Source organism: Chiloscyllium plagiosum, unplaced genomic scaffold (genome assembly GCF_037043375.1).
Source record: "Chiloscyllium plagiosum isolate Xiang-an unplaced genomic scaffold, Cpla_swu_hap1 HiC_scaffold_37, whole genome shotgun sequence".
Lineage (NCBI taxonomy): Eukaryota > Metazoa > Chordata > Chondrichthyes > Orectolobiformes > Hemiscylliidae > Chiloscyllium > Chiloscyllium plagiosum.
The window spans coordinates 20165917-20190224 of NW_028270175.1; the positions used below are offsets into that span (position 1 = coordinate 20165917).

The 24308-nt window shown below is 41.8% G+C and overlaps 1 protein-coding gene across 4 annotated transcripts in view; it reads left to right on the top strand.

Annotated features, from left to right (window-relative positions):
• Positions 1–24308, top strand: part of LOC122540105 (uncharacterized) — a 110829-nt gene that overhangs the window by 68622 nt on the left and 17899 nt on the right. For all 4 annotated transcript variants that reach the window (XM_087980438.1, XM_087980437.1, XM_087980436.1 and 1 more), the window contains exon 2: positions 1–23893. This exon is cut by the window's left edge and continues 26801 nt beyond it. In XM_087980438.1, coding sequence (XP_087836564.1) covers positions 1–23893 — 23893 coding nt within the window. The remainder of the gene's footprint in view (positions 23894–24308) is intronic.

Here is a 24308-nt window from a genome sequence, read left to right on the forward strand (position 1 = left end):
ACTCCATTGACACACACAACTCATTCTTCATCAGAAACACAGCCAACAAGGATACAATCAGTATCCAGTACTGACCGCTCAGCAGGAAGTACTTCAGGAGAAGCACCAGAGTCTCCAGTAACTGAGACATCATCACAAACACATCCAACAACAAGGAACATGTCTATCAAAACTTTGAAATCATCAGAAAGCAATCCAACAATGACACAAGTGTCATCAATAACTAAAATGTCACCACAAATGCAATCTACAACATCACAGCTGTCAACAGCGACACAGACTTCATCACTGACCCACTCAACAGAAAACAAATTTTCTTTGCTCGCGTCATCCTCAACTGAAACCCATCTATCTGCACACACATCATCAGTGACACTTGCCACAGGAGAATCCAATCGAACAACATTGCAACTCTCATCAAGACCTGAGTCTTCATCACAATCCCAGACTGTACCTACCCACCAATCATCAATAACTGAGACATCATCAGAATTGTATCCAACAACAACACAGACATCAGCAGTAACAATATCTTCATCAGAGACACATCCAACAACGAAACAATTATCATCACTGGCAATGTCTTCATCACTGATCCACTCAACACCTCAAGGATCATTCGATACTGCGTCCAGTTCAACCACCGCACAGGTATCATCAATAATTGGCTCTTCAACAGAAACAAGTCAAACAACTTTACAAGTATCATCGATCACAAAACATTCAGCACTGACTGAACAAAGTAACATATTCTCATTGATAACTGGGTCTTCATCAGGCACCAAGACAAATACAACGCAAATATCTTCAACAACGGAAACGTCATCAGAATTGTCTCCTGCACCAACACATGGGTCATTTGTAACAGTGAATTCATCAGAAAACACTCTAACCACAATGAAATCCTCCTCAGTCACATCAGCCTCATCAGAAAACCATTTGTCAGCACAGAGTGTATCAATGAATTCATCAATATCAGAAAACAATCCCACAACAGCACAAGTTACATCCATTTCGGAATCGCATCCGATAGTGACACAAGTCTCATCAATAACTGAGTCTCCATCAGAAACCAGTCAGGGATCATCACAAGTAGCCTCAACAGTCTCATTGGTAACTGGGTCTTCACCGGGCAGCCACTCAACAGTGACACAATTTTCATCATCAAAAGAGCCTGCATCTGAATTGTCCCCTGCATCAACACAAGCGTCAGCAGTAACAGTGAATTCATCAGCAACTCATCCAACCACAGTGAAAGAATCAACTACACCGGCCTCATCAGAAACCTATCCGTCCCCACAGAGTACATCAATAAATTCTTCAACATTCAAAAACAACTCAACAACAGCACAGGTGTCACCCATAACTGGGTCTTCTTCAGAATCCTTTCCAAAAGTAACAGAACCTTCATCAAGCATTGAAACCCCATTACGGACCAGTCAGGGATCATCACAGAAAACCTCTTCAGGACAATCTTCATCTGAATCTCATCCAGCAAACACATTAGTAACACTGATGACACAATCATCATCACAATCTCAGCCAACAATCTTGCAACTATCATCCAGCACTGAGTCCTCAGCAGAAACCACTTCAAGAGATGCACTAGTGTCCCCAGTAAAGGAGACACCATCAGTAACACACCCAGCAACGAGTAATGTGTCATTCCAAACTGTGCCATCATCAGAAAGCAATCCAAAAGTCACACAACTATCATTAACAACAAAGTCTTCGTCTGAATTATATCCCACAACAACGCAGGTGTCAGCAGTAACACTGACTTCAACAGGAACCCAATCTACACAAAGAGAATTGTCATCAATAACATCGTCCTCAGCTGGAAACTATTCATCTGCACAGCCATCATGGCAGACTCCTTCTACACCAGAATCTGGGTCAACAAGATCACAATTCACAAATGTAACTGAATCTTCATCAGAACCGAATGGCGCCCATGCCCAAAGATCATCAACAACTGAGACATCTTCAGAAATGTATCCAACAACACAGACATCAGCAGGAACAATGTCTTCATCAGAGACACATCTAACAACTGGACAAATATCACTGGCAACGTCTTCATCACTGATCCAATCAACACCACAAGGGTCATTAGAAACTGCATCCAGTTCAATCACAGCACAAGTAGCGTCAATAACTGGCTCCTCAAAAGAAACAGGTCAAGCAACTTCACAAGTATCATCAATCACAAATAATTCAACACTGACTGAACAAAGTAACTGGATGACTGGATTTTCATCAGGCAGCAGGACAACAACAAAAATATTACCAATAACAGAACCTTCATCTGAATTGTCCCCTGCTTCAACACAAATGTCAGCAGTTACACCAAATTCCTCAGAACCCCATCCAACCACAGTGAAACTATCGTCATTTACACCAGCCTCCTCAGAAACCTATTCCTCAGCCCAGAGAATATCTATAAATTCTTCAACATCAGAAACCAATGCAACAACAGCATATGTCGCTTCCATAACTGGGTCTTCTTCAGCATCACATCCAATAGTGCCAGAAGCATCTTCAATCACTGAGACCCCATTACACACCAGTCAGGGATCATCACAAGTAACCGATTCAGGACAATTTTCATCTGAATCTTATTCAGCAAAAACACCAGTGACACAGATGACACAATCATCTTCAGAAACCCGGACAACAGTGACACAATTCTCATCCAGCACTGAGTCATCAGCAGATGCCATTTCAGGAAAAGCACGAGTAACTTCAGTAACTGCGACATCATCAGGCACATATCCAACAACGAATTTGACATTGAAGACTGTGTCATCATCAGAAAGCAATCCAACAATAATACAAGTATCATCAATAACTAAGAGTTCATCTGAATTGTATCCCACAACATCACAGGTGTCAGCAGTAACCCAGACTTTGTCAGAGATCCAGACAACACAAGGACAATTGCCATTATTAACATCGTCCTCAGCTGAAAACTATTCATCTGCACAGCCAGCATCACAGACTCCTTCTACACCAGAATCAGGGTCATCAACATCACAATTTGCCTCAATAACTGTGTCTTCATCAGAACACCAGGGTACCCATGCCAAAAGATCATCAATAACTGCGACATCATCAGAAATGTATCCAACAACAAAACAGACATCAGCAGTAACAATGTCTTCATCAGAGACACATCCAGCAACTGCACAAATATCATCACTGGCAACATCCTCATCACTGAAAGACTCAATACCACAAGGGTCATTAGAATCTGCATCAAGTTCAACCACGGCACAGGTACCATCAATAACTGGCTCTTCAAAAGAAACAAGTCAACCAAGTTCACAAGTATCATCAATCACAAAACATTCAGCACTGACTGAACAAAGTAACAATGTCTCGTTGGTTACTGGGTCTCCATCAGGCAGCTGGACAACAACGTCATCAGACTCCCATCCAACCACAGTGAAATCTTCGTCACTTACACCAGCCTCATCAGAAACCTATTCCTCAGCACAGAGTGCATCAATAAATTCTACAACAACAGATACCAATGCAACAACAGCACAAGTGGCATCCATAACTGGGTCTTCTTCAGAATTACATCCAATAGTGACACAAGTCTCATCAACAACTGTGTCACCACCGGAAACCAGTCAGGGATCATCCCAATTATCCTTTTTAGGACAATCGTCATCTGAATCTCATTCAGCAGCAACTCCATTGATACACACGACTCATTCTTCATCAGAAACACAGCCAACAAGGATACAATCAGTATCCAGTACTGACCGCTCAGCAGGAAGTACTTCAGGAGAAGCACCAGAGTCTCCAGTAACTGAGACATCATCACAAACACATCCAACAACAAGGAACATGTCTTTCAAAACTTTGAAATCATCAGAAAGCAATCCAACAATGACACAAGTGTCATCAATAACTAAAATGTCACCACAAATGCAATCTACAACATCACAGCTGTCAACAGCGACACAGACTTCATCACTGACCCACTCAACAGAAAACACATTTTCTTCACTTGCGTCGTCCTCAACTGAAACCCATCTATCTGCACACCCATCTTCAGTGACACTTCCAACACGAGTATCCAATCTAACAACATCACAACTCTCATCAAGACCTGAGTCTTCATCACAATCCCAGACTGTATTTACCGACCAATCATCAATAACTGAGACATCATCAGAAATGAATCCACCAACAACACAGACATCAGCAGTAATAATTTCGTCATCAGAGACACATCCAACAACTGAACAAATATCATCACTGGCAATGTCTTCATCACTGATCCACTCAACACCTCAAGGATCATTCGAAACTGTTTCCAGTTCAACCACCGCACAGGTACCATCAATAACTGGCTCATCAACAGAAACAAGTCAAACAACTTTACAAGTATCATCGATCACAAAACATTCAGCACTGACTGAACAAAGTAACACATTCTCATTGATAACTGGGTCTTCATCAGGCACCAAGACAAATACAACGCAAATATCTTCAACAACGGAAACTTTATCAGAAATTTCCCCTGCACCAACACATGGGTCATTTGTAACAGTGAATCCATCAGCAAATACTCTAACCACAATGAAATCCTCCTCAGTTATATCAGCCTCATCAGAAAACCATTTGTCAGCACAGAGTATATCAAGGAATTCATCCACATCAGAACACAATCCCACAACAGCACAATTCACATCCATAACTGAGCATTCTTCGGAATCGCATCCAGTAGTGACACAACTCTCATCAATAACTGAGTCTCCATCAGAAACCAGTCAGGGATCATCACAAGTACCCTCAACAGTCTCATTGGTAATTGGGTCTTCATCGAGAAGCCACTCGACAGTGACACAATTTTCATCATCAACAGAGCCTGCATCTGAATTGTTCCCTGCATCAACACAAGCGTCAGCAGTAACAATGAATTCATCAGCAACCCATCCAACCACAGTGAAAGAATCAACTACACCGGCCTCATCAGAAACCTATCCGTCCCCACAGAGTACATCAATAAATTCTTCAACATTCGAAAACAACTCAACAACAGCACAGGTGTCATCCATAACTGGGTCTTCTTCAGAATCCTTTCCAAAAGTAACAGAAGCTTCATCAAGCATTGAAACCCCGTTACAGACCAGTCAGGGATCATCACATCCAACAGTGACACAAGTCTCATCAACATCTGTGTCTCTACTGGACAGCAGTCAGGGAGCATCACAAGTAACCGTTTTAGGACAATCGTCATCTGAATCTCATTCAGCAACAACTCCATTGACACACACAACTCATTCTTCATCAGAAACACAGCCAACAAGGATACAATCAGTATCCAGTACTGACCGCTCAGCAGGAAGTACTTCAGGAGAAGCACCAGAGTCTCCAGTAACTGAGACATCATCACAAACACATCCAACAACAAGGAACATGTCTATCAAAACTTTGAAATCATCAGAAAGCAATCCAACAATGACACAAGTGTCATCAATAACTAAAATGTCACCACAAATGCAATCTACAACATCACAGCTGTCAACAGCGACACAGACTTCATCACTGACCCACTCAACAGAAAACAAATTTTCTTTGCTCGCGTCATCCTCAACTGAAACCCATCTATCTGCACACACATCATCAGTGACACTTGCCACAGGAGAATCCAATCGAACAACATTGCAACTCTCATCAAGACCTGAGTCATCATCACAATCCCAGACTGTACCTACCCACCAATCATCAATAAGTGAGACATCACCAGAATTGTATCCAACAACAACACAGACATCAGCAGTAATAATATCTTCAGCAGAGGCACATCCAACAACTGAACAAATATCATCACTGGCAATGACTTCATCACTGATCCACTCAACACCTCAAGGATCATTCGAAACTGCGTCCAGTTCAACCACCGCACAGGTACCATCAATAACTGGCTCTTCAACGGAAACAAGTCAAACAACTGTACAAGTGTCATCGATCACAAAACATTCAGCACTGACTGAACAAAGTAACACATTCTCATTGATAACTGGGTCTTCATCAGGCACCAAGACAAATACAACGCAAATATCTTCAACAACGGAAACTTCATCAGAATTGTCCCCTGCACCAATACATGGGTCATTTGTAACACTGAATTCATCAGAAAACACTCTAACCACAATGAAATCCTCCTCAGTCACATCAGCCTCATCAGAAAACCATCCGTCCGCACAGAGTATATCAATTAATTCATCAATATCAGAAAACAATCCCACAACAGCACAAGTTACATCCATTTCGGAATTGCATCCAATAGTGACACAAGTCTCATCAATAACTGAGTCTCCATCAGAAACCAGTCAGGGATCATCACAAGTAGCCTCAACAGTCTCATTGGTAACTGGGTCTTCACCGGGCAGCCACTCAACAGTGACACAATTTTCATCATCAAAAGAGCCTGCATCTGAATTGTCCCCTGCATCAACACAAGCGTCAGCAGTAACAGTGAATTCATCAGCAACTCATCCAACCACAGTGAAAGAATCAACTACACCGGCCTCATCAGAAACCTATCCGTCCCCACAGAGTACATCAATAAATTCTTCAACATTCGAAAACAACTCAACAACAGCACAGGTGTCACCCATAACTGGGTCTTCTTCAGAATCCTTTCCAAAAGTAACAGAACCTTCATCAAGCATTGAAACCCCTAAACTGACCAGTCAGGGATCATTACAGAAAACCTCTTCAGGACAATCTTCATCTGAATCTCATCCAGCAAACACCCCAGTAACACTGATGACACAATCATCATCACAATCTCAGCCAACAATCTTGCAACTATCATCCAGCACTGAGTCCTCAGCAGAAACCACTTCAAGAGATGCACTAGTGTCCCCAGTAAAGGAGACACCATCAGTAACACACCCAACAACGAGTAATGTGTCATTCCAAACTGTGCAATCATCAGAAAGCAATCCAAAAGTCACACAACTATCATTAACAACAAAGTCTTCATCTGAATTATATCCCACAACAACGCAGGTGTCAGCAGTAACACTGACTTCATCAGGAACCCAATCTACACAAAGAGAGTTGTCATCAATAACATCGTCCTCAGCTGAAAACTATTCGTCTGCACAGCCATCATGGCAGACTCCTTCTACACCAGAATCTGGGTCAACAAGATCACAATTTACAAATGTAACTGAATCTTCATCAGAACTCCATGGCGCCCAAGCCCAAAGATCATCATCAACTGAGACATCATCAGAAATGTATCCAACAACACAGACATCAGCAGGAACAATGTCTTCATCAGAGACACATCTAACAACTGGACAAATATCACTGGCAACGTCTTCATCACTGATCCAATCAACACCACAAGGGTCATTAGAAACTGCATCCAGTTCAATCACAGCACAAGTAGCGTCAATAACTGGCTCCTCAAAAGAAACAGGTCAAGCAACTTCACAAGTATCATCAATCACAAATAATTCAGCACCGACTGAACAAAGTAACAATGTCTCTTTGGTGACTGCATTTTCATCAGGCACCCGGACAACAACAACAAAAATATTACCAATAACAGAACCTTCATCTGAATTGTCTCCTGCTTCAACACAAATGTCAGCAGTTACACCAAATTCCTCAGAACCCCATCCAGCCACAGTGAAACTATCATCATATGCACCAGCCTCCTCAGAAACCTATTCCTCAGCCCAGAGAATATCTATAAATTCTTCAACATCAGAAACCAATGCAACAACAGCATATGTCGCTTCCATAACTGGGTCTTCTTCAGCATCACATCCAATAGTGCCAGAAGCATCTTCAATCACTGAGACCCCATTACACACCAGTCAGGGATCATCACAAGTAACCGATTCAGAAGAATCTTCATCTGAATCTTATTCAGCAAAAACACCAGTGACACAGATGACTCAATCATCTTCAGAAACCCGGACAACAGTGACACAATTCTCATCCAGCACTGAGTCTTCAGCAGATGCCATTTCAGGAAAAGCACGAGTATCTTCAGTAACTGCGACATCATCCGGCACATATCCAACAACGAATTTGACATTGAAGACTGTGTCATCATCAGAAAGCAATCCAACAATGATACAAGTATCATCAATAACTAAGAGTTCATCTGAATTGTATCCCACAACATCACAGGTGTCAGCAGTAACCCAGACTTTGTCAGAGATCCAGACAACACAAGGACAATTGCCATTATTAACATCGTCCTCAGCTGAAAACTATTCATCTGCACAGCCATCATCACAGACTCCTTCTACACCAGAATCAGGGTCATCAACATCACAATTTGCCTCAATGACTGAGTCTTCATCAGAACACCATGGTACCCATGCCAAAAGATCATCAATAACTGCGACATCATCAGAAATGTATTCAACAACAAAACAGACATCAGCAGTAACAATGTCTTCATCAGAGACACATCCAGCAACTGCACAAATATCATCACTGGCAACATCCGCATCACTGAAAGACTCAATACCACAAGGATCTTTAAAATCTGCATTGGGTTCAACCACAGCACAGGTACCATCAATAACTGGCTCTTCAAAAGAAACAAGTCAACCAACTTCACAAGTATCATCAATCACAAAACATTCAGCACTGACTGAACAAAGTAACAATGTCTCGTTGGTTACTGGGTCTCCATCAGGCAGCTGGACAACAACGTCATCAGACTCCCATCCAACCACAGTGAAATCTTCGTCATTTACACCAGCCTCATCAGAAACCTATTCCTCAGCACAGAGTGCATCAATAAATTCTACAACATCAAATACTAATGCAACAACAGCACAAGTGGCATCCATAACTGGGTCTTCTTCAGAATTACATCCAATAGTGACACAAGTGTCATCAACAACTGTGTCACCACCGGAAACCAGTCAGGGATCATCCCAATTATCCTTTTTAGGACAATCGTCATCTGAATCTCATTCAGCAACAACTCCATTGACACACACGACTCATTCTTCATCGGAAACACAGCCAACAAGGATACAATCAGTATCCAGTACTGACCGCTCAGCAGGAAGTACTTCAGGAGAAGCACCAGAGTCTCCAGTAACTGAGACATCATCACAAACACATCCAACAACAAGGAACACGTCTTTCAAAACTTTGAAATCATCAGAAAGCAATCCAACAATGACACAAGTGTCATCAATAACTAAGACTTCATCAGAAATGCAATCTACAATATCACAGCTGTCAACAGCGACACAGACTTCATCACTGACCCACTCAACAGAAAACACATTTTCTTCACTTACGTCGTCCTCAACTGAAACCCATCCATCTGCACACCCATCATCAGTGACACTTCCAACAGGAGTATCCAATCTAACAACATCACAACTCTCATCAAGACCTGAGTCTTCATCACAATCCCAGACTGTATTTACCGACCAATCATCAATAACTGAGACATCATCAGAAATGAATCCACCAACAACACAGACATCAGCAGTAATAATTTCGTCATCAGAGACACATCCAACAACTGAACAAATATCATCACTGGCAATGTCTTCATCACTGATCCACTCAACACCTCAAGGATCATTCGAAACTGTTTCCAGTTCAACCACCGCACAGGTACCATCAATAACTGGCTCATCAACAGAAACAAGTCAAACAACTTTACAAGTATCATTGATCACAAAACATTCAGCACTGACTGAACAAAGTAACACATTCTCATTGATAACTGGGTCTTCATCAGGCACCAAAACAAATACAACGCAAATATCTTCAACAACGGAAACTTTATCAGAAATTTCCCCTGCACCAACACATGGGTCATTTGTAACAGTGAATCCATCAGCAAACACTCTAACCACAATGAAACCCTCCTCAGTTATATCAGCCTCATCAGAAAACCATTTGTCAGCACAGAGTATATCAAGGAATTCATCCACATCAGAACACAATCCCACAACAGCACAATTCACATCCATAACTGAGCATTCTTCGGAATCGCATCCAATAGTGACACAACTCTCATCAATAACTGAGTCTCCATCAGAAACCAGTCAGGGATCATCACAAGTACCCTCAACAGTCTCATTGGTAATTGGGTCTTCATCGAGAAGCCACTCAACAGTGACACAATTTTCATCATCAAAAGAGCCTGCATCTGAATTGTCCCCTGCATCAACACAAGCGTCAGCAGTAACAGTGAATTCATCAGCAACCCATCCAACCACAGTGAAAGAATCAACTACACCGGCCTCATCAGAAACCTATCCATCCCCACAGAGTACATCAATAAATTCTTCAACATTCGAAAACAACCCAACAACAGCACAGGTGTCATCCATAACTGGGTCTTCTTCAGAATCCTTTCCAAAAGTAACAGAAGCTTCATCAAGCATTGAAACCCCGTTACAGACCAGTCAGGGATCATCACATCCAACAGTGACACAAGTCTCATCAACATCTGTGTCTCTACTGGACAGCAGTCAGGGAGCATCACAAGTAACCGTTTTAGGACAATCGTCATCTGAATCTCATTCAGCAACAACTCCATTGACACACACAACTCATTCTTCATCAGATACACAGCCAACAAGGATACAATCAGTATCCAGTACTGACCGCTCAGCAGGAAGTACTTCAGGAGAAGCACCAGAGTCTCCAGTAACTGAGACATCATCACAAACACATCCAACAACAAGGAACATGTCTTTCAAAACTTTGAAGTCGTCAGAAAGCAATCCAACAATGACACAAGTGTCATCAATAACTAAAACGTCACCACATATGCAATCTACAACATCACAGCTGTCAACAGCGACACAGACTTCATCACTGACCCACTCAACAGAAAACAAATTTTCTTTGCTCGCGTCATCCTCAACTGAAACCCATCTATCTGCACACACATCATCAGTGACACTTGCTACAGGAGAATCCAATCGAACAACATTGCAACTCTCATCAAGACCTGAGTCTTCATCACAATCCCAGACTGTACCTACCCACCAATCATCAATAAGTGAGACATCACCAGAATTGTATCCAACAACAACACAGACATCAGCAGTAATAATATCTTCATCAGAGGCACATCCAACAACTGAACAAATATCATCACTGGCAATGTCTTCATCACTGATCCACTCAACACCTCAAGGATCATTCGAAACTGTGTCCAGTTCAACCACCGCACAGGTACCATCAATAACTGGCTCTTCAACGGAAACAAGTCAAACAACTTTACAAGTATCATCGATCACAAAACATTCAGCACTGACTGAACAAAGTAACACATTCTCATTGATAACTGGGTCTTCATCAGGCACCAAGACAAATACAATGCAAATATCTTCAACAACGGAAACTTCATCAGAATTGTCCCCTGCACCAATACATGTGTCATTTGTAACACTGAATTCATCAGAAAACACTCTAACCACAATGAAATCCTCCTCAGTCACATCAGCCTCATCAGAAAACCATCCGTCAGCACAGAGTATATCAATGAATTCATCAATATCAGAAAACAATCCCACAACAGCACAAGTCACATCCATTTCGGAATTGCATCCAATAGTGACACAACTCTCATCAATCACTGAGTCTCCATCAGAAACCAGTCAGGGATCATCACAAGTAGCCTCAACAGTCTCATTGGTAACTGGGTCTTCACTGGGCAGCCACTCATCAGTGACACAATTTTCATCATCAACAGAGCCTGCATCTGAATTGTCTCCTGCATCAACACAAGCGTCAGCAGTAACAGTGAATTCATCAGCAACTCATCCAACCACAGTGAAAGAATCAACTACACCGGCCTCATCAGAAACCTCTCTGTCCCAACAGAGTACATCAATAAATTCTTCAACATTCGAAAACAACTCAACAGCAGCACAGGTGTCACCCATAACTGGGTCTTCTTCAGAATCCTTTCCAAAAGTAACAGAACCTTCATCAAGCATTGAAACCCCAAAACAGACCAGTCAGGGATCATTACAGAAAACCTCTTCAGGACAATCTTCATCTGAATCACATCCAGCAAACACATTATTAACACTGATGACACAATCATCATCACAATCTCAGCCAACAATCTTGCAACTATCATCCAGCACTGAGTCCTCAGCAGAAACCACTTCAAGAGATGCACTAGTCTCCCCAGTAAAGGAGACACCATCAGTAACACACCCAACAATGAGTAATGTGTCATTCCAAACTGTGCCATCATCAGAAAGCAATCCAACAATGGCACAACTATCATTAACAACAAAGTCTTCATCTGAATTATATCCCACAACAACGCAGGTGTCAGCAGTAACACTGACTTCATCAATAACTGAGACACCATCAGAACTGTATCCCACAACACAGACATCAGCAATAATAATATCTTCATCAGAGACACATCCAACAACGAAACAATTATCATCACTGGCAATGTCTTCATCACTGATCCACTCAACACCTCAAGGATCATTCGATACTGCGTCCAGTTCAACTACCGCACAGGTACCATCAATAACTGGCTCATCAACAGAAACACGTGAAACAACTTTACAAGTATCATCGATCACAAAACATTCAGCACTGACTGAACAAAGTAACACATTCTCATTGATAACTGGGTCTTCATCAGGCACCAAGACAAATACAACGCAAATATCTTCAACAACGGAAACTTCATCAGAATTGTCTCCTGCACCAATACATGGGTCATTTGTAACACTGAATTCATCAGAAAACACTCTAACCACAATGAAATCCTCCTCAGTCACATCAGCCTCATCAGAAAACCATCCGTCCGCACAGAGTATATCAATGAATTCATCAATATCAGAAAACAATCCCACAACAGCACAAGTCACATCCATTTCGGAATTGCATCCAATAGTGACACAAGTCTCATCAATAACTGAGTCTCCATCAGAAACCAGTCAGGGATCATCACAAGTAGCCTCAACAGTCTCATTGGTAACTGGGTCTTCACTGGGCAGCCACTCAACAGTGACACAATTTTCATCATCAACAGAGCCTGCATCTGAATTGTCCCCTGCATCAACACAATCGTCAGCACTAACAGTGAATTCATCAGCAACCCATCCAACCACAGTGAAAGAACTAACTACACCGGCCTCATCAGAAACATATCCATCCCCACAGAGTACATCAATAAATTCTTCAACATTCGAAAACAACTCAACAACAGCACAGGTGTCACCCATAACTGGGTCTTCTTCAGAATCCTTTCCAAAAGTAACAGAACATTCATCAAGCTTTGAAACCCCAAAACAGACCAATCAGGGATCATTACAGAAAACCTCTTCAGGACAATCTTCATCTGAATCACATCCAGCAAACACATTAGTAACACTGATGACACAATCATCATCACAATCTCAGCCAACAATCTTTCAACTATCATCCAGCACTGAGTCCTCAGCAGAAACCACTTCAAGAGATGCACTAGTGTCCCCAGTAAAGGAGACACCATCAGTAACACACCCAACAACGAGTAATGTGTCATTCCAAACTGTGCCATCATCAGAAAGCAATCCAACAATGGCACAACTATCATTAACAACAAAGTCTTCATCTGAATTATATCCCACAACAACGCAGGTGTCAGCAGTAACACTGACTTCATCAGGAACCCAATCTACACAAAGAGAATTGTCATCAATAACATCGTCCTCAGCTGAAAACTATTCATCTGCACAGCCATCATGGCAGACTCCTTCTACACCAGAATCTGGGTCAACAAGATCACAATTCACAAATGTAATTGAATCTTCATCAGAATTCCATGGCGCCCATGCCCAAAGATCATCAACAACTGAGACATCATCAGAAATGTATCCAACAACACAGATATCAGCAGGAACAATGTCTTCATCAGAGACACATCTAACAACTGGACAAATATCACTGGCAACGTCTTCATCACTGATCCAATCAACACCACAAGGGTCATTGGAAACTGCATCCAGTTCAATCACAGCACAAGTAGCGTCAATAACTGGCTCCTCAAAAGAAACAGGTCAAGCAACTTCACAAGTATCATCAATCACAAATAATTCAGCACCGACTGAACAAAGTAACAATGTCTCTTTGGTGACTGCATTTTCATCAGGCATCCGGACAACAACAACAAAAATATTACCAATAACAGAACCTTCATCTGAATTGTCTCCTGCTCCTACACAAATGTCAGCAGATACACCAAATGCCTCAGAACCCCATCCAACCACAGTGAAACTATCGTCATTTACACCAGCCTCCTCAGAAACCTATTCCTCAGCCCAGAGAATATCTATAAATTCTTCAACATCCGAAACCAATGCAACAACAGCATATGTCGCTTCCATAACTGGGTCTTCTTCAGCATCACATCCAATAGTGCCAGAAGCATCTTCAATCACTGAGACCCCATTACACACCAGTCAGGGATCATCACAAGTAACTGATTCAGGACAATCTTCATCTGAATCTTATTCAGCAAAAACACCAGTGACACAGATAACTCAATCATCTTCAGAAAGCCGGACAACAGTGACACAATTCTCATCCAGCACTGAGTCTTCAGCAGCTGCCATTTCAGGAAAAGCACGAGTATCTTCAGTAACTGCGACATCATCCAGCACATATCCAACAACGAATTTGACATTGAAGACTGTGTTATCATCAGAAAGCAATCCAACAATGATACAAGTATCATCAATAACTAAGAGTTCATCTGAATTGTATCCCACAACATCACAGGTGTCAGCAGTAACCCAGACTTTGTCAGAGATCCAGACAACACAAGGACAATTGCCATTATTAACATCGTCCTCAGCTGAAAACTATTCATCTGCACAGCCATCATCACAGACTCCTTCTACACGAGAATCAGGGTCATCAAGATCACAATTCACATCAATAACTGTGTCTTCATCAGAACACCAGGGTACCCATGCCAAAAGATCATCAATAACTGCGACATCATCAGAAATGTATCCAACAACAAAACAGACATCAGCAGTAACAATGTCTTCATCAGAGACACATCCAGCAACTGCACAAATATCATCACTGGCAACATCCTCATCACTGAAAGACTCAATACCACAAGGGTCATTAGAATCTGCATCAAGTTCAACCACGGCACAGGTACCATCAATAACTGGCTCTTCAAAAGAAACAAGTCAACCAACTTCACAAGTATCATCAATCACAAAACATTCAGCACTGACTGAACAAAGTAACAATGTCTCGTTGGTTACTGGGTCTCCATCAGGCAGCTGGACAACAACGTCATCAGACTCCCATCCAACCACAGTGAAATCTTCGTCACTTACACCAGCCTCATCAGAAACATATTCCTCAGCACAGAGTGCATCAATAAATTCTACAACATCAGATACCAATGCAACAACAGCACAAGTGGCATCCATAACTGGGTCTTCTTCAGAATTACATCCAATAGTGACACAAGTCTCATCAACAACTGTGTCTCTACCGGAAACCAGTCAGGGATCATCCCAATTATCCTTTTTAGGACAATCGTCATCTGAATCTCATTCAGCAACAACTCCATTGACACACACGACTCATTCTTCATCAGAAACACAGCCAACAAGGATACAATCAGTATCCAGTACTGACCGCTCAGCAGGAAGTACTTCAGGAGAAGCACCAGAGTCTCCAGTAACTGAGACATCATCACAAACACATCCAACAACAAGGAACATGTCTTTCAAAACTTTGAAATCATCAGAAAGCAATCCAACAATGACACAAGTGTCATCAATAACTAAAACGTCACCACAAATGCAATCTACAACATCACAGCTGTCAACAGCGACACAGATTTCATCACTGACCCACTCAACAGAAAACACATTTTCTTCACTTGCGTCGTCCTCAACTGAAACCCATCTATCTGCACACCCATCATCAGTGACACTTCCAACAGGAGTATCCAATCTAACAACATCACAACTCTCATCAAGACCTGAGGCTTCATCACAATCCCAGACTGTATTTACCCACCAATCATCAATAACTGAGACATCATCAGAAATGAATCCACCAACAACACAGACATCAGCAGTAATAATTTCGTCATCAGAGACACATCCAACAACTGAACAAATATCATCACTGGCAATGTCTTCATCACTGATTCACTCAACACCTCAAGGATCATTCGAACCTGTTTCCAGTTCAACCACCGCACAGGTACCATCAATAACTGGCTCTACAACAGAAACAAATCAAACAACTTTACAAGTATCATTGATCACAAAACATTCAGCACTGACTGAACAAAGTAACACATTCTCATTGATAACTGGGTCTTCATCAGGCACCAAAACAAGTACAACGCAAATATCTTCAACAACGGAAACTTTATCAGAAATTTCCCCTGCACCAACACATGGTTCATTTGTAACAGTGAATCCATCAGCAAACACTCTAACCACAATGAAACCCTCCTCAGTTATATCAGCCTCATCAGAAAACCATTTGTCAGCACAGAGTACATCAAGGAATTCATCCACATCAGAACACAATCCCAGAACAGCACAATTCACATCCATAACTGAGCATTCTTCGGAATCGCATCCAATAGTGACACAACTCTCATCAATAACTGAGTCTCCATCAGAAACCAGTCAGGGATCATCACAAGTACCCTCAACAGTCTCATTGGTAACTGGGTCTTCATCGAGAAGCCACTCAACAGTGACACAATTTTCATCATCAAAAGAGCCTGCATCTGAATTGTCTCCTGCATCAACACAAGCGTCAGCAGTAACAGTGAATTCATCAGCAACCCATCCAACCACAGTGAAAGAATCAACTACACCGGCCTCATCAGAAACCTATCCATCCCCACAGAGTACATCAATAAATTCTTCAACATTCGAAAACAACCCAACAACAGCACAGGTGTCATCCATAACTGGGTCTTCTTCAGAATCCTTTCCAAAAGCAACAGAAGCTTCATCAAGCATTGAAACCCCGTTACAGACCAGTCAGGGATCATCACATCCAACAGTGACACAAGTCTCATCAACATCTGTGTCTCTACTGGACAGCAGTCAGGGAGCATCACAAATAACCGTTTTAGGACAATCGTCATCTGAATCTCATTCAGCAACAACTCCATTGATACACACGACTCATTCTTCATCAGAAACACAGCCAACAAGGATACAATCAGTATCCAGTACTGACCACTCAGCAGGAAGTACTTCAGGAGAAGCACCAGAGTCTCCAGTAACTGAGACATCATCACAAACACATCCAACAACAAGGAACATGTCTTTCAAAACTTTGAAATCATCAGAAAGCAATCCAACAATGACACAAGTGTCATCAATAACTAAGACTTCATCAGAAATGCAATCTACAACATCACAGCTGTCAACAGCGACACAGATTTCATCACTGACCCACTCAACTGAAAACAAATTTTCTTTGCTCGCGTCATCCTCAACTGAAACCCCTCTATCTGCACACACATCATCAGTGACACTTGCTACAGGAGGATCCAATCTAACAACATTGCAATTCTCATCAAGACCTGAGTCTTCATCACAATCCCAGGCTGTACATACCCACCAATCGTCAATAAGTGAGACATCACCAGAATTGTATCCAACAACAACACAGACATCAGCAGTAATAATATCTTCATCAGAGACACATCCAACAACTGAACAAATGTCATCACTGGCAATGTCTTCATCACTGATCCACTCAACACCTCAAGGATCATTCGAAACTGCGTCCAGTTCAACCACCGCACAGGTACCATCAATAACTGGCTCTTCAACAGAATTAAGTCAAACAACTTTACAAGTGTCATCGATCACAAAACATTCAGCACTGACTGAACAAAGTAACACATTCTCATTGATAACTGGGTTTTCATCAGGCACCAAGACAAGTACAACGCAAATATCTTCAACAACGCAAACTTCATCAGAGTTGTTCTCTGCACCAACACATGGGTCATTTGTAACACTGAATTCATCACCAAACACTCTAATCACAATGAAATCCTCCACTGTTACACCAGACCTATCAGAAAACTATTTGTCAGCACAGAGTGTGTCAAGGAATTCATCAATATCAGAAAACAATTCCACAACAGCACAATTCACATCCATAACAGAGCATTCTTCGGAATTGCACCCAATAGTGACACAAGTCTCATCAATAACTGAGTCTCCATCAGAAACCAGTCAGGGATCATCACAAGTAGCCTCAACAGTCTCATTGGTAACTGGGTCTTCACCGGGAAGCCACTCAACAGTGACACAATTTTCATCATCAACAGAGCCTGCATCTGAATTGTCCCCTGCATCAACACAAGCGTCAGAAGTAACAGTGAATTCATCAGCAACCCATCCAACCACAGTGAAAGAATCAACTACACCGGCCTCATCAGAAACATATCCATCCCCACAGAGTACATCAATAAATTCTTCAACATTCGAAAACAACTCAACAACAGCACAGGTGTCACCCATAACTGGGTCTTCTTCAGAATCCTTTCAAAAAGTAACAGAACATTCATCAAGCATTGAAACCCCATTACAGACCAGTCAGGGATCATTACAGAAAATCTCTTCAGGACAATCTTCATCTGAATCTCATCCAGCAAACACCCCAGTAACACTGATGATACAATCATCATCACAATCTCAGCCAACAATCTTTCAACTATCATCCAGCACTGTGTCCTCACCAGAAACCACTTCAAGAGAAGCGCTAGTGTCCCCAGGAAAGGAGACACCATCAGGAACACACCCAACAACGAGTAAAGTGTCATTCCAAACTGTGCCATCATCAGAAAGCAATCCAACAATGGCACAACTATCATTAACAACAAAGATGTCATCTGAATTGTATACCACAACAACACAAGTGTCAGCAGTAACACAGACTTCATTAGGGACACAGTCAACACAAAGAGAATTGCCATCAATAACATCGTCCTCAGCTGAAAACTATTCGTCTGCACAGCCATCATGGCAGACTCCTTCTACACCAGAATCTGGGTCATCAAGATCACAATTCACATCAGCAACTGAATTTTCATCAGAACTCCATGGCGCCCAAGCCCAAAGATCATCAACAACTGATACATCTTCAGAAATGTATCCAACAACACAGACATTCGCGGTAATAATGTCTTCATCAGAGACACATCCAACAACTAAACAAATATCACTGGCAACGTCTTCATCACTGATCCAATCAACACCACAAGGGTCATTAGAAACTGCTTCAAGTTCGACCACGGCACAAGTAGCACCTATAACTGTCTCCTCAAAAGGAACATTTCAAGCAACTTCACAAGTATCATCAATCACAAAACATTCAGCACCGACTGAACAAAATAACAATGTCTCTTTGGTGAGTGGATTTTCATCAGGCATCCGGACAACAACAACAAAAATATTACCAATAACAGAACCTTCATCTGAATTGTCCCCTGCTTCAATACAAGTGTCAGCAGTCACACCAAATTCCTCAGAACCCCATCCAAGCACAGTGAAATCTTCATCATTTACATCATCTTCCTCAGGAAACTATTCCTCAGCACAGAGTACATCAATAAATTCTTCAACATCAGAAACCAATTCAACAACAACACATGTCACATCCATAACTGGGTCTTCTTCAGCACCACACCCAATAGTGCCAGAAGCTTCGTCAATCACTGAGACCCCATTACACGCCAGTCAGGGATCATCACAAGTAACTGATTCAAGACAATCATCATCTGAACCTAATCCAGCAAAAACACCAGTGACACAGGTGATTCAATTATCTTCAGAAACCCGGCCAACAGTGACACAATTTTCATCCAGCACCGAGTCTTCAGCAGAAGCTATCTCAGGAGAAGCACGAGTATCTTCAGTAACTGCGACATCATCAGGCACACATCCAACAATGAGCTTGTCATTGAAGACTGTGTCATCATCAGAAAGCAATCCAACAATGATGCAAGTATCATCAACAACTAAGAGTTCATCTGAATTGTATCCCACAACAACACAGGTATCAGCAGTAACACAGACTTTGTCAGAGGTCCGGACAACACAAAGGGAATTGGCATCATTAGCATCGTCCTCAGCGGAAAACTATTCATCTGCACATGCATCGTCGCAGAGTCCTTCTACACGAGAATCTGGGTCATCAAGATCACAATTCACATCAATGACTGAGTCTTCATCAGAACACCATGGTACCCATGCCAAAAGATCATCAATACCTGCAACATCATCAGTAATGTATCCAACAACAACACAGACATCAGCAGTAACAATGTCTTCATCAGAGATACATCCAACAACTGCACAAATATCATCACTGGCAACATCCCCTTCACTAAGTGACTCATCACCACAAGGGTCATTAGAAACTGCATCAAGTTCAACCACGGCACAGGTACCATCAATAACTGGCTCTTCAAAAGAAACAAGTCAACCAACTTCACAAGTATCATCAATCACAAAACATTCAGCACTGACTGAAGAAAGTAACAATGTCATGTTGGTTAATGTGTCTCCATCAGGCAGCTGGACAACAACGTCATCAGAATCCCATCCAACCACAGCGAAATCTTCGTCATTTACACCAGCCTCATCAGAAACCTATTCCTCAGCACAGAGTGCATCAATAAATTCTTCAACATCAAAAACCAATGTAACAACAGCACAAGTGGCATCCATAACTGGGTCTTCTTCAGAATCATATCCAATAGTGAAACAAGTCTCACCAACAACTGTGTCTCTACCGGAAACCAGTCAGGGATCATCCCAATTATCCATTTTAGGACAATTGTCATCTGCATCTCATTCAGCAACAACTCCATTGACACACACGACTCATTCTTCATCAGAAACACAGCCAACAAGGATACAATCAGTATCCAGTACTGACCGCTCAGCAGGAAGTACTTCAGGAGAAGCACCAGAGTCTCCAGTAACTGAGACATCATCACAAACACATCCAACAACAAGGAACATGTCTATCAAAACTTTGAAATCTTCAGAAAGCAATCCAACAATGACACAAGTGTCATCAATAGCTAAGACTTCATCAGAAATGCAATCTACAACATCACAGCTGTCAACAGCGACACAGACGTCATCACTGACCCACTCAACAGAAAACAAATTTTCTTTGTTTGCGTCATCCTCAACTGAAACCCATCCAGCTGCACACCCATCATCAGTGACACTTGCTCCAGGAGAATCCAATCTAACAACACCACAACTCTCATCAAGACCTGAGCCTTCATCACAATCCCAGACAGTATATACCCAACAATCATCAATAACTGAGACTTCACCAGAAATGTATCCAACAATAACACAGACATCAGCAGTGAAAATGTCATCATCAGAGACACATCCAACAACTGAACAAATATCATCACTGGCAATGCCTTCATCACTGATCCACTCAATGCCTCAAGGATCATTTGAACCTGAGTCCAGTTCAACCACCGCACAGGTACCATCAATAACTGGCTCTTCAACAGAAACAAGTCAAACAACTTTACAAGTATCATCGATCACAAAACATTCAGCACTGACTGAACAAAGTAACACATTCTCATTGATAACTGGGTCTTCATCAGGCACCAAGACAAGTACAACACGAATATCTTCAACAATGGAAACTTCATCAGAATTGTCCCCTGCACCAATACATGGGTCATTTGTAACACTGAATTCATCAGCAAACACTCTAACCACAATGAAATCCTCCTCAGTTACATCAGCCTCATCAGAAAACCATTTGTCAGCACAGAGTGTATCAATGAATTCATCAATATCAGAAAACAATCCCACATCAGCACAAGTCACATCCATAACTGAGCCTTCTTCGGAATCACATCCAACAGTGACACAAGTCTTATCAATAACTGAGTCTCCATCAGAAACCAGTCAGGGATCATCACAAGTAGCCTCAACAGTCTCATTGGTAACTGGGTCTTCACCGGGCAGCCACTCAACATTGACACAATTTTCATCATCAACAGAGCCTGCATCTGAATTGTCTCCTGCATCAACACAAGCATCAGCAGTAACAGTGAATTCATCAGCAACCCATCCAACCACAGTGAAAGAATCAACTACACCGGCCTCATCAGAAACCTCTCCGTCCCCACAGAGTACATCAATAAATTCTTCAATATTCAAAAACAATTCAACAACAGCACAGGTGTCATCCATAACTGGGTCTTCTTCAGAATCCCATCCAAAGGTAACAGAATCCTCATCAATCACTGAGACCCTGTTAGAGACCAGTCAGGGATCATCACAGAAAACCTCTTCAGGACAATCTTCATCTGAATCTCATCCAGCAAGCACCCCAGTAACACTGATGACACAATCATCATCACAATCTCAGCCAACAATCTTTCAACTATCATCCAGCACTGTGTCCTCACCAGAAACCACTTCAAGAGAAGCACTAGTGTCCCCAGTAAAGGAGACACCATCAGTAACACACCCAACAACGAATAATGTGTCATTCCAAACTGTGCCATCATCAGAAAGCAATCTAATAATGACACAAGTATCACCAGCAACTAAGTCTTCATCGGAATTGTATCCCACAACAACGCAGGTGTCAGCAGTAACACAGACTTCATTAGGGACACAGTCAACTGATAAAGAATTGTTATCAATAACATCAACCCCTGCAGAAACCTATCCATCTGTGCACCCAGTCTCTGTGACTCCATCTACACCTGAACCCAGGCCATCAACTTCCCAAGTATCACCAATAACTCAGTCTTCTTTACAATCCCATGCAGTACATACCCAACGATCATCAATAACTGGGACATCATCAGAAACGTATCCTGCGGCAGCTGAAACATCAGCAGTAAAAATGTCTTCATCAGAGACCCATCTGACATCTGCACAAATGTCATCATTGTCAATATCCCCATCTGAAATCCACTCAATACATGCAAGTTCATCACATCCAACAGCAACACCCATACAATCAGCATTGACTTCATCAGGTGACCATGTAAAATCTACGCAACTGTCCTTTACTATTTCAACAAAATATTCATCACTTGCTTCGTCAAGATCATTGTCTTCTGGTTCTACATCAAAACAGTTGCCAATTGTTTCTTCCTCTGCTTTTCATTCTACTCCAGGAATATTGAGTACAGTTTCAAAATCCATGTTCTCATCTCTCCAACCATCCACTGTAGAAATAAACACTTCATCTCATGTCAATTCCAAATCAGTTACTTCTCATTCTGAAGAATCGACAGTCCCCTTTGTTTCTTCTTCAGGCAGCGAGAAAACATCTTCTGTGCCAATTTCAGTTTTGCCAATTGAGAGAACCAGTCCAAACCAATCACATTTGACCAGTCCCCCAACGGAAGGCTCTTCTTTAATGCAGTCAACATCATATAAAACAACCAGACAAGATGTTTCTGTTCCTCAAAATTCCACTGGACCGACACCTCATGGGGAAACCACCTTTCTGAATTTTACTCATACTCAGTCTGATAAAACTGCTTCAAAACTGCTTATTTCAGCTTCCACTCTCAAGAAGAAAAGACAAACAACTTTGTATCCATCTGTTGAAGATACCACAACTCAAATTATTCCTGTCAGTTCTGCTAATTCTACATTGCCAATTACTTCTCATCCAAATCCCACAAACTCTACCATGGCTACAACCATGGACTACTGCAGAAAATGCACATGCCTAAATGGAGGAACCTGTAACTCAAGTGCCACAACAGAAGACTATTGTCTGTGTCATTGTCCACCATCTATTTATGGAAATCTATGTCAAAATGGAAACAACATCTCCAATGTTGTACTAAGTATGTGATGTTTACTGTGGCAAATTGTTTGTGGGATATCACTGCTTTGTTCTTGCTTTTTATATTCAGCCAGCTTGTTAGTGTTAATAAAAACATAACATACAGCTTGCAATCAATCCGATAGACGAGTAGCTTAATGCTCTTCTGATCTCAGATAGAATGACTCTAAGGCAGTGCAACTGATCCCAATATTTCGACAGTGAGCAGGGGTAAGGTCAATGATCTGTCTTGCTTTTAATTGCTGTCTGACGATCTCTGCTTACATTGCCAAGTGTCAATGTCAGGAATAGAAAAGCTTTGTGAAATTGCTCATTGTCAAATATCATTATTTGTGCTCACGAATGAAGAATAGGTAAGCATTGTTGAAGGAGTAGTCCAGCACAAATTAAAGGCTGTGGCAAATGAGAGGAAGTTG